General features: G+C 43.0%; 1 protein-coding gene across 12 annotated transcripts in view; it reads left to right on the forward strand.

Moving 5' to 3' along the window:
- Nucleotides 1-12,905, forward strand: part of PHF21B (PHD finger protein 21B) — a 209,233-nt gene that overhangs the window by 126,432 nt on the left and 69,896 nt on the right. For 8 of the 12 annotated variants that reach the window (XM_048825068.2, XM_048824960.2, XM_048824970.2 and 5 more), the window contains one exon: nucleotides 8,776-9,096. The exons of the other annotated variants lie outside the window; for them this stretch is intronic. In XM_048825068.2, coding sequence (XP_048681025.1) covers nucleotides 8,776-9,096 — 321 coding nt within the window. The remainder of the gene's footprint in view (nucleotides 1-8,775; nucleotides 9,097-12,905) is intronic. 12 annotated transcript variants of the gene reach the window in all.

A 12,905-nucleotide genomic window follows, 5' to 3' on the forward strand; every position in this document is an offset into this window, starting at 1 on the left:
AGGTAATTAATAGGAGTAAGAGACAAAATGCCAGCTTGTAGATTTGTTTCCCCTGCAGAAATAGGCGCCCCTGTTAGATTGCTCTTTCTTGATCTGATGTAACAAGAACAGAGAGTCAGCTGTGAATCAAGCGCCTTGTTCTCATTTCCTTGATCATTGACATGGTTTGAGAGAGAGACAGGAGGAGGGATTATTTGTGAGGTTATTAAAAAAAAAAAATCCAGCTGCCCCTCCTCCTCCCCTCTAAAATGCAGAGATAATTCTAGAACGTTCCATAATATGAGTTTGACGTTTCTCATTAAATATCATCCTCACTCCTTATTTGTTAAAAAGTGCTTTTTACAAGTCACTAAGCAGATAATTTGAAGCTCTGATGAGTGAATTGCCAGTTAGCAATTCAGTGGGAAGTACATTTTTATTTTATTTTTTACCCAGCAGGCTGTGTAATGGTTATAGAAATTAAAGGATAATTGCATTTAAGTGAATTTATGCTTTTACAATCCCACTGTTACTGTTATTAGAATATTTACCACTGTTGAAAATTCTCTCTTCACGTAGACGTGCTAATTCTTCATTCCCAACCTCTGCTGGAAACTAGCCATTTTGAGAGTTTTAGTTGTATCAGATTGACATAAGGGCTAGTTTTTCTGGTGATTTTAATTATTACCCATTACAGTGCCTTTGCACTTAGGTTTCATTTGCGACAGCATTAGGTTCATTCATTTAAAGTTTACATTAGAAATGATCATTAATGACATTTTTTTCCTTTATTTATGGTTTCAGATTAGGTGCTACATAGTCCACATTTAAAAAAAAAACTCTGAGAAATGTCTTTCTCATTGAGAGATTAAAAGTAAATGGTAGTATACGACGTTTAGTTTCTGTACATGGCAATATACTTCTGCAATATATAAAAATTACTGATGTGTAAAAGTGCTTCATAATACTTATAAAACAGACTTTTATTCCTAACGAAGAGCTTTACTGGAGAGTATCTTAACACAGATCAGAGCTAGTCAGAGCATAGAGAGCCATTATACCTAAATACAAAGGCTCATTCATTATTTGTTGGGTGTTTGTTGTCTCTCTTAATTAAAGACATGCTGGAAAAAAAGGTTTTACAACCTCTTTAGTTTAAGAAGAGAAGACTCAGAAATAGTGAGCCATTTTAATTAATTGATTATTTTTGTGGGGGGAGTCCCTGCTCCTCTACTCCAGGCAGCATTTTGTCATCCTTTGGCAGGAATGACTAATTTCCTTCGAGATCTCCAATCTGGAGTCATATAGAATGGCTTCCATTCCCTCCCCCACCCCGAAACGCTTCTGGTGTTCTGTGTTTGGGGAAGGGAGGGGAGGAAGGTTATATGTTTCTGACCTGCTTTACTGCTTTTCATCTGAAAGTAAATTAATAGACACACTAGATTCCCCTCTACTGTGCTGATTGGATCCTTGTGCCGATTAAATGTTGCACACTGATAGAGGGATGCTGAAAGCACTCAGCTGGTAATATGGTATGTACATCAGTGGTACAATAACTGACTTTCAGGTTAACGTCAAACAAAAACCCAGTTTGCTACAGTTTTGATTAGAACGGGTTTTTGCTTTGAATGTAAATCCTTGTGCCCTGCTGTAGTGATGGCTAATTAGCAGAGATCTGATAGAAAAAATGAATGGATTCTTATTTCTAATGACAGGCAGGCAGTAAGTTGTCAAAAAAAGGGGAGGGGGAGAAAACAACACACAAAAGGAGACCTTTTTTTCAGTAGCGACCATACTTTGTGACTCAACACACAAACCTTCCTTCCGTTGTACCTTCCTGATCTGTTTTCTCCAAAGGGCAGTTCTTGTTTGACCAAGGATCTGTCACTGCTCTAAAAGTTTATTCCTGCTTTCCATACCCTATGACAGTTCTGTCAGGTTGTTTTTTGATCTATATTCAAGTTCTCATCAGATTTTTCTTTTTCCTGCTGATGAATGCTAGGAGCCAGGAGACAATTCCAAGTAGCAGTGAAGTCACTACTGCTTTCTTAAGTATCTATCTCTTTATCTCTCTATCCATAGTTCTTTCTGCCTCATATTTGTCTCCCTTATGCTCTTCAGTCTCTATCATGGCACACTTGAGAGGGCTGCGATTGGCTCTTGCTTTGTGGATCAGTAAGCAGAAAGAGTGTTAACTCCTCGGTGGTGATGTGCTGGAGTGGGCTCCCTGGGGCCCCTTGGCAAAATTGCAACACCAAATTAAAGGGAAGGTTGGATGATCTCCTGCCTCTGATGGAGTTCACCCTCACTTTCTGGATGCTGTTAAATCATCCCTCCCAGTGATGACCTATCCTTGGGGTTCATTAAAAATACTTCTGTAGTGCAATTCCCCCCCACCCCTTTAGAATGAACCAGATTGCACCAAAATGGCAGGTTGTTTAAAAAATCAAATGGGAAGGAGAGGCTATCCCAGACTCACCTACAAATGCCATTACCCCAGTTCAAATTACAGAGATTGGACATAGTGATATATTATCAATAAACTATGGTTCAGGAACAGAGTGTAAAATGTTCCCATCAAAGTTATGGATATGACAGAGCATTTTTAATAATGGGGAAACCAAATAGATTCTTCAGTTCCTCACCCTTCCACTCTGTGAGGACAGCAGCCCTTGGTATTTGGGGTTGTTCACAGGCACAGAGGATATATTTTTATGGGAGCCCTTTGTTGAAATATTGGTAGCACATCATCCATCCCACCTAAGGCCCTACTCCTGCAAATACTTGCATAGATGTGTACATCTATTCATGGGAGTAGCCCTATTCACTTCTCTAGGCTCTGGTCTACACTAAGATTTTAGGTCGAATTTAGCAGCGTTAAGTCGATGTAAACCTGCACCCGTCCACACGATGAAGCCCTTTATTTTGAATTAAAGGGCTCTTAAAATCGATTTCCTTACTCCACCCCCTGACAAGTGGATTAGCGCTTAAATCGGCCTTGCCAGGTCGAATTTGGGGTACTGTGGACACAATTCGACGGTATTGACCTCCGGGAGCTATCCCAGAGTGCTCCATTGTGACTGCACTCTCAACTCAGATGCACGATTGTCTGCCGTTGCTCTGACGCAGGGAGGGGCGACTGACAACATGGCTTACAGGGTTGGCTTACAGGGAGTTAAAATCAACAAAGGGGGTGGCTTTACATCAAGGAGTATTTCAGGCAGGACTTCACGGAGGGTTCCAATAAGAAATGGTGCACCTAAGTTATTGTTCTTATTGGAACAAGCAGGTTGGTCTGGCCTCTGATTGATACATGGCTAGATTTACCTCGCTGCACCTTCTCTGTGAGTGACTGCAGTGTGACCTAGAGGAATGAGTCCCCTAGACGGGGGGCAGGGTTTGCAAATGAGTACAAAACAAATCTGGTCTATTTCTTGTTTTGATACACTCCATGTATCTTTTACATCTTTGACTGGCAGCAGATGGTGCAGAAGGACTGCATGCTATCCACATCTCATGGCTACTCGGTAGAAGATGGTACAATAGGACTGCTAGCAATCCGTATCGCCTGCCTGCTCACCATAAGATGGTTCAATAGGACTGACTGCAGGACTAAAGAAAATGACCTGATCGAGTCACTCCAAATTTAGTCCCTGCGCCCATGTCTGCCCAGGTGTTCCTGATCGACCTCACAGAGGCGACCAGGAGCACCTCAGACATGACGATGACGGCTACCAGTCCTTCTGTACCGTCTGCTGCCACAAGGCAAGGGGTTGCTGCTGTTGTGTAGCAATGTAGTACCATGTCTGCCAGCACTCAGGAGACTTACGGTGACGGTTACCTGAGCGGGCTCCATGCTTGCCGTGATATGGCGTCTGCACAGGTAACTCAAGAAAAAAGGCGCAAAACGATTGTCTGCCCTTTCTTTCACGGAGGGAGGGAGGGAAGGGGGGCCTGACGATATGTACCCAGAACCACCCGTGACAGTGTTTTAGCCCCATCAGGCATTGGGATCTCAACCCAGAATTCCAATGGGCAGCGGAGACTGCAGGAACTGTGGGATAGCTACCCACAGTGCAACACTCCAGAAGTCAACGCTTGCCTCGGTACTGTGGAAGCACTCCGCCAAGTTAATGCACTTAATGCACTTAGAGCATTTTCTGTGGGGACACACACACTCGAATATGTAAAACCGATTTCTAAAAAACCCGACTTCTATAAATTCGACCTAATTTCGTAATGTAGACTTACCCTAGGGCTACTTCTTTGCGTAAAGTTATGTAGGATCATAAGTGTTTGCAGATCAAGGCCCAAATGAATAAGGGTCATTGCTCACAGCTGGGTATCAAAAATGGCAACTGGAAACACATTGAAAAGCATATGAAAATGCATACTGTTACCAAAACCACAAATCTTGAAACATCCCATATACTGTGGTTATTGCCAGAATAAGCATGTGCTTGTGGTCTGTCACTGTTAGAATATTAAAGAGTCAATTGTTCAACTGAGTTTTATTGTGAGAACTGAGTAAATTAACAGAGGTCAAGACCCTCCTCTCTGAGGGAATCTCTATTCAGCTCTCTCACATGCAGTGCCTTAGGTTTGTGACAAATATTAAATTATTAATTGGTAGGCCTTCGCTTTGGTTTTATAATAGGTTACCATTCTTCTGAGAGCTGGACAAACTCTCATACACAACATTTTTCCTTCTAGGCCAGCTCAGGAAAATAATAGATGTTGCTCTGGAAACGATTGCAATTTTTCATAGCAAAAGTGCATTGTCAGACAATATCATTCTGGAAGGATTACTGGAACAAAGTCTACATCTAAAGCAGAAGTGGTTACAATATAGACAGCAATGGGCAGTGAATTCTAAGTCCCTTTTATACAGGTCACATCTTAGTTTGGAAACATGAAGGTTTGTTGGCAGGCTTGTTGTATCAGTTTAAAGTCACTGCCACAGGGGAAGATAATCAGTAGCAGAGTATATGTTTTAGAATTTGATCACATTCTTACTTAACAATCTGCATAGGTACATGTGTGGATTGCTATTGATATACACGGCACATCAGACCTTGTAAGGTTACCAAAAAATGATGTAAACTACAACAGAGTAAAAGTGGAGAAACTGAAACCTTAACTTACAGTGAATGGTAATATCAACTCCCCAATGCGGGTGTCGGTGCATGTTTGTTCCAGCATCTGTACTGAGACACAATAGCTATTTGCTTTTGCCTGTGGCTTCTGAAAGCAGCATTCTTCAAACCCCTATTCCCTTTTCTTTAATATGAAACTCAGCAATCTGTTTAATAATTAGCATCTGAGTAGCAGGTAGGAGCCTCACTTATTCCAAATGTCCTGAAATGAGAGTAAAACTCTTGCATTCCTGTTTCCCCCACATCCTACAAACCTTTGTGAGCACAGACCTGTGTGGAACACAATTTTTTGCATTTAAAAACAAACAATAGGGTAAAGCTATTTTGATACATTTGGGAAAAAAATATTAGCACTGCTTTGTATAGTTGAAATCTAAGAAGAGGAATCTGCCATGCAGAATACAGAAAATCATAAACAAGCAGCAGCTTTCCAGCACACTGAAGTGTGTTTGCATGTGACTGGCATACATATCTCAAACTCCAGTTTGCCTCTGGCATCCTGCAGTGAAAATGAAAGTTGTGCTGCTATTGAAAAGGCGCTGCTTCAAAACTGGTGTATTGTGGGGACTGATATGTGTAGATGAGAAGCAGTGTGCTGCTTTCCAGCATTTAGAGCCAATATTTTTTTTGGCTCCCCTATTATGACCGTACATGTTTTTGACTGTTATGCCCAAAGCATGCTTAGATTCTTATTATTCATCATTCCAAAAGTGTCAGAGAATATGTTATGCTGACTGATTCCCAAAATGGAGATATTGTGTCTTTTAGAAACAAGAATATTCTTAATTAATTTGGCAGAAATATAATACAGCAAATGTAGGTTTTGTTGGGGATTTTTTTAACCTCTCATACTACACTCTATTGTTTCTGCCAAGATGCCTTTATCAGCACTTCCTGGGATATAACATTTTAAAAAAAGGTTCTTTAAAAAAGAAAAACCATATAGTTTCTATTCTTTTACCAAAAGAATCTAAGTGAGATGTTTTAGTGTTATTAGATGCATTTTCCATGGAACAATTCAATCAGACACAAATGAAAAATGTCACCTCTTCCAAACAGGTGAGTTTAGCTTTCTGAAACTAATCTTTCAATATCTACCACTCAGATATGTTTCCACATCTAGCTTCTAAAATTCATGCCTTTTTAAACAAATAATTTCAGTATATTCATCATAAGAAGTATTGTTTTGTCCACTTAGTGGAAGTATTTGGAATAAGTTGGTTGGTTATTTCAGGTTTAATATAGTGGCAACATTCTTCTCTGCATTTACGTTTCTTAAGGATAGAAGTCAAAACTTATCCTTAAAGGGGAATACAAATATCCCTTTAACAAGGAAAAATTCAGAGGGGTCAACCATAAGAACCACTTAATGTTTGCTCTGAGTTAGAATTTAAAACAAACAAAACGAATCATGTTTCAGCTATTTCTGGTGCAGATATACAAATAGGCATTTTCATCAGTTTATTATGAAAATAGTGTCAGAAAGAAACTATTATTAATATGTCTCTCAGTGGGATGTGTGGATCACCATGGAAGATAAGGCTGATATTAATGTGAATAAAGGAACAGCTAAACATTTTAATTGTACACAATTTCTGCTTTGTATTGTCTCTATTCTTCCCCTTTGCAGCAAGTTGAAAAGCAATTATTGAGTATTAAACTGTGTAAGGAAAGTATCCTGCTTGCTTCTTAACTTGCTTTTGTTTCCACTGTTGTTCCAAATACTGCATATCTTCAGTTTTGCTTGTTCTGTTGAATTGAGTCAGAGAAAATTTAAAGTATTCTGGTACCTTTTTAAATGTTATATGAGGAAAACAATGAATGTCCGTATGCTTATCGTGAAAGTATGTAGCAGAACAGCATATTTGTACATTTCTGTGATGTGAAGTTTCCCATCCTGGCAATCTAAATATTGGGAACTTCTTAGGGTAGACATTAAAATCCAGTTATAAAATATGACAAACAAGTAAAATGTAGATGCAGGGGACATATGCTGCTCTCACTTACACTACTGGAAATCCTGGCCCCATTAAAGTGAATGGCACATGGACACACAGGCAGCTGTGAATTGAATTGAATAGAGTGAGGATTTCACCTCCCCCCCACCTCTATTTATTTCTAAGTAACAGATTTATATTGTTGTAACTGAAAGCAGAATTTTGCCCATGGTCTCCATTATGAGCTTTTCATGATATATCACATATGATATAAAATGAAACAATATTACTGCAAAGCTGCAATCTTAGTCAGAAAGCTGTATCTTACTCTGAATATGAGTGATTATGTTTAATACAGCTAAAATGAGATAAAGATGAAAACAGGTTTGACACAAGTCTCTTGTATCCAGTACTTTGGCAACTATAAAGGCATGAGCATGTCAGCATAACATGGAATAGTAGAAGACAACCTGATCCAAAAGAAAGTAGCTATTTATAAGTTCTCAGCAATATTAATATCTTTTGACAACTGTGACATTTTTATATGCCTTAAAAAGTAACAGGTTTTTTGGCTTTCATTAGAATGCATTACCCCAATAGCTTGAAAAATAATGTAAGTTATTTTAAAAAATCTTAAAGAAAATGCACATTTAAAAAATGCGGTGACAAGATACAGAAAAGTAAAATGTGTAAATCCTAGACGAAATCTGAAGAATTGGGAAACTAAAAAGTGTAGGGTGAGACTGGAAGATGTAATGTGGTTTGCAGTGTAATGAAAGATGACAGTTTGAAAATACTGGCTAGCCTGCTCTGAAATCTTTTTATCAATTACTATTTATCACGTGTAGTGATGTGGCCACTAGTCACGGACCTTGTGCTCAGCGTTGTCGAACTGCACAACCAAAACCCCTTCAGAAGGTGATTCAGGAGGAATTAAGACAGGTTTCAGAGTAGCAGCCCTGTTAGTCTGTATCCGCAAAAAGAAAAGGAGTACTTGTGGCACCTTAGAGACTAACAAATTTATTTGCGCATAAGTTTTCGTGAGCTACAGCGATGCATCTGATGAAGTGAGCTGTAGCTCATGAAAGCTTATGCTCAAATACATTTGTTAGAAAGAATTAAGCAACTCTCTCCCCTATTCCCCCCAGACAAACAAACCCACCCGTAAAAATCCACTTTAACAGGTAAAGAATTTGATCAGACAAATAAAAATCTACACTAAGCCAGCACGTTGTTAACAGCAACCTGGGGAGGGGGAAGAGAATGATGCTAAAGATCTGGCCAGCTCGCCTTCATCCTTTCAGAAATGCTAGCGCTGGTAGCCGCTGGCTCTGTGTCTCTGTTCTCTCCTGGTGCACAGCCCGGCTCCGGGAGCATGAGGTAGCCCGGAGGCAGAAGGCACAGGCAGCCAGGCTCTCAGTGGGGCGCCCCCGGCTGGAGCAGGCGGCAGTGGCAGGCAGGGCTGCTCCGGGTCAGGGCTCCGTCGGGAGGGGGCAGTGCCGCCCCTGGGCTGCTGCCGCAGCGCCCGGGCAGAGCCGGGCTGGCTACAGATGTTGCCATGCGCTCGCGGCGGTGCCAAGGCGCCCCTCGGCTCCTCTCCGCCCCGGGCCGGGCTGGGGGCCATGGGGCAGGGGATTGTGCCGCTGCGGGGTCAGGGCCGGTGGTGACGCTCGCGCTTCTCTCTCTCCTTCTCCCTGTGGCAGAAGCTGGCGGTGCGGAGCTGCCCCGCGGCGGTGCTGGTGGGAAGCGGGGGCAGCGGAAACACCAAGCCCGGCGGCGGGGTCCCTGCGCTTCTCAAAGCGCCCGCCGGCGGCGGCGGCGGCAGCCAGAGCCAGAGCCAGAGCCTGGCCATCTCCGTCCTGCCGGCCAAGGCGCCCATCGCGATGGTGACCGCGCACATCAACGGGGGGCTGGGCTGCAGCGCGGCCGGCGTGGAGCCCCCGCAGAGCGCCCCCATCAACCTGCAGACCACGGCCAAGCTGGTGACCGCCCGGAGAGCGCCCGAGCTCGGCTCCCGCTCCCAGGTAGGAGTCGCAGGCAGCCCCCGCTGCGCCGCGCTCTGCCAGCGGCGGGCTCAGCCGGCTGCCTCCGCCGAGTCCGCGGGGCGGGGCGGGCCGCGGGGCCAGGGGCGGGGCTGCAGCCGCACTGGGGGCTCTGACTGGGGGACGGGAGGAGGGCGCGGCCGCGTAATCCTGCTGGCCGGGGAGGGCAGGGGTGAGGCAGCGGGGGGAGGCTGCGAGAGGTGTGCGGCGTTGGAAGGGGGCCCTGAAGTGGGGAGTGCTGCTGAGAGAGTAGGGCTGGTCTGTCACAGTGTGGGTAATGGGAGGAGGAGAGGGAGCATAGCAGGGCGCTGCAGCGGCTGGTCTGAAGTGCAGGGAGAGGGGCTGTCTGACTGGTCTGAGATGAGGAGAACACCTGCGGGCTAATATGACTTGGGGAACAGAACCATGGTGGAGGAAGGTAGTGCTGCCTGGGCTGAGCTGGACCGCAGAGGCCAGCAGGAGTACGGTGCAGGTCAAACCCTAAATTACTGTTGTTTCCGTTTTAAATTTGTTTTCTCCAGTTTGTTTGTCCTCCCTGGCACTTTTTTCATGTGTAAGGAAACAGATTTTTAAAAATAATTAATTTTAAGAGATGTGGTGGTGCTCAGCTACTCTGTGTGCCTGTTCAGCCTGAACAGAGACAGGGAGAGATGGAGCCTTCTGAGGAACTGATGTGATTGTCCCTCATGGCACAAGTGTTTCACCTTTCTGGTGTGACAGTGTGGTTCTTCTATCTAGCAAGGTTCAGGTGAGAAACAAGCAGAAAGAAAATGTATATGAGCTGACATGCTGCCAAGCTGTTTGTTGTACTCTCAGGACAGTTGGTAGGTTTTCCCATAGTGCTCATTTAATTGAAACATTGCACAGATGTTAACGAAGAGTTTGCAGAACAAGAGAGAAACCTGGCCTGGTCACTAGAAGCATCCTCACATCCAAAAACCAAACAAACCACATGGTGGGAATTCTTACGCCAATAAAAGCATATCAAAACAGGGTGAAATGACACTAACAAAGCCTCAGATAAGAGAAAAACAGTAAATGCAAAGTCTGTGCTTTAAACCTGGTGAGATAAGGATGTGAGTTATTACCCCTCGCACTTATAAGTCTAATTCAACAGACTCCAGGCTAGAGTGAGGACCCAGTCAGTCCATGTGAAGAGTGGGAGAGCAGTGGGGTCTGCAGCTACAAAATTCCTTTCTGCACAAAAGAGGTTATCAGGAATGTCTATTCCCATACCCTGACCTCTCCTTACCCATTACAGTCCCTGCAAAGGCTACCCTTAGAGTCTCTTACCAGGGTGAGAGAAGAATAAAATGTGAACTAGAGGAGATACCTTCGAGAGTCAAACTGTAATTGAAGGCACGTGTAAAACAAAAGTGATGCTGGAAAGTCTGAAACTCTCTGAAGTCTATGGGCTGTGGAGCCTCACTCCAAATGCTGTGGAGAGAATGCCCATCACTTCGCATATTGAAAGACAACAAACCCAGTTGAGTTAACTCACTGATTAGCAAATGGGAGAGCATGTCAGTCCACCTTGGGAACTAAATCCTTCCCTTGTTTATTGTTGTACAACATCATTGACTTTAATAGAGTTAACAGGCTCTGGCAGCAGGGAAAGGGTCTGGCTGCTCCCCACTGCGAGAGCCCTTACCTGCTGCCGGAGACTTTCACTTCACCAGGGAAAGGTTTCTGGAGATAGGAGTCAGCAGGACCCTTCACTGCTATAAGTAGCAGTGTAGATGTGAGAGGCACTGTTTGGTCATAGAGAGCCTGCAGGGTCACGTGTGTAGGGCACTCTACTTGCCTAAACTGTGTCTCGCTCTCTACAACTGCCATTTATACCCATGCTAGCAGGGTATAAACACTCTACACATTGCCATAAATGTAGACGTAGCCTTTGAGTAGTGGGCTTGTGAACTGGTTGCCTCTGGCAGGACCTAGGGTTCTTAGAAGGGAAGAATCTTTCCTGGTAAGACTTGTAGCAGCTGCAATAACCCCAGGGCTGCCTGCATCCCCCTTCAAAGGGAAGGTTGGCCCTGCCCATCTTCCATATCAGATCCCATTGTGTTTCCCTGTGCAGAGCAGCCCCATGGAACTCTGTGTTCACTTGCTCTATGATCTTCCAAACCAGTATTTGTCCCATAGTTATTTATTTTTCTTTCTAGAACAATTTCATTTCAAGCTGAGGTTTGCTGTAACCAGAATAGCAATGGGAACATTGCCCTACATTTGGGACTTGCATTTGCTTCACTGTGTTTGAGCTCTTGCTAAATGGCCTTCACTGTGCAAAGTTTCTTACAACTTTAATTTTATGATTCTGCATTTCTGATTTGTCAAAAATTTACAGTAATAGAAAGCTATACAATAGCAAGGCCATGTAGCACTCAGGAGATACACTTAATACTGTAGTATTTACATCCCTTTGAATAAAATATAGTTGACAGGCATGAATAAGAATAGTTACAAATATTAAAAATGACTATATAAAAATGTAAGTTACCTTTGGACCTTGGTTAGTGTGAATGATTGCCACTTCTCTAACAGAATTAAATTGTTCTATGATTCTTTTTTTCTCCAGTCAAAAAAACCTAGAAAAAGGTCTATTCTTGTTTTACATGCAGAAATTTTGATTCTGTTCCAGAGTAGGAATTTTAGATCAATAGCAATAACACACACCTTAGTTACCAATGTTAGAGCCTCACTTGAGGGTGTCACTATTGGTAGAGTAACCAATGACTGCTTCCTTTTTTTAATGGCTCTGAAAAGCAGATTTTCTTTTGAAATGTACAAAGATTGTGAGATGGGGTATAATGACAGCCTTCTGCTGCCTGGGTTAGGGAGGCAAGCTGATAGCAGTAAATGAGATTACTGGCATAGTGCAGTTTTTCCCTCTGTGTCTGCAAAGTATGGGAAAGGGCAAGGGCATGAAATATAATGTTATGAGTTTCTGAACATTGGTTTCTGCTGGAAATCATTTAAGGGGATCAGCATGCATGCATGGTCATCTTGAGTGGTATCTAAAGGGGATGAAATGCTAAATGAAACTCAGCAGAAAAAATGGGGCATAAAACGATAAGGGGACCCCTTTCAACCTAGATATGCAATTTTTAAATATAGATAGGATTAAATATAAGTACGTTCATTATAACATGTCTGTTTGTACTGCCATGTGTCAGCACTTCCATCATAGGCCCTGGTTTTCCCAATATATTTTAAAGTGATTTAGAGACATTATTGATTGTCAGAGAAACAAAATCTACTTAAAACGGTCTAGATAAATATGTGCACAATAACCGTTAAAAGATTCTTTAGACTAGAGATTTAGTATACAATTTATTCCAAAGCAATGGGGGGCCATATAAGTATCATAGATTAACAGATTTTAGAGTAAGCCCCTCAATTTGTTCATTTTATTTCTGTTTCCTAATCTTGCCTCCACTTTTGGATTGAAAGTAGGGGCTGGGCTTACTTTGCTGATCAGGCATGAGGCACAGTAGATAGAAAGCTGATAGTGTCCCATCAAGTAAGAGAAAATTCCTCCTTTGCAATCTCCTCTAAACAGCCAGGTTTTAGGCCAGAGGGGATCTCAGCAGCTAATGTGGGAGAAGCATAAAAACTCTTGGTTGATGGGAGAACAGGAGGAGCAGACAGCTCTTGGGATCGCAAGTGCTGCAAGTGGAGGGAGGGAAAAATACAATTGGACAAATCACCTAGCCATTTCTTAAGAGCCACTGAGAGAGGTGTGGGGAAAGGTCTTCTGAGTAGCCCCGTCATTAAACCCCTTTGCCGCC

Source organism: Caretta caretta, chromosome 1, assembly GCF_965140235.1.
Source record: "Caretta caretta isolate rCarCar2 chromosome 1, rCarCar1.hap1, whole genome shotgun sequence".
In the NCBI taxonomy this organism is placed as follows: domain Eukaryota; kingdom Metazoa; phylum Chordata; order Testudines; family Cheloniidae; genus Caretta; species Caretta caretta.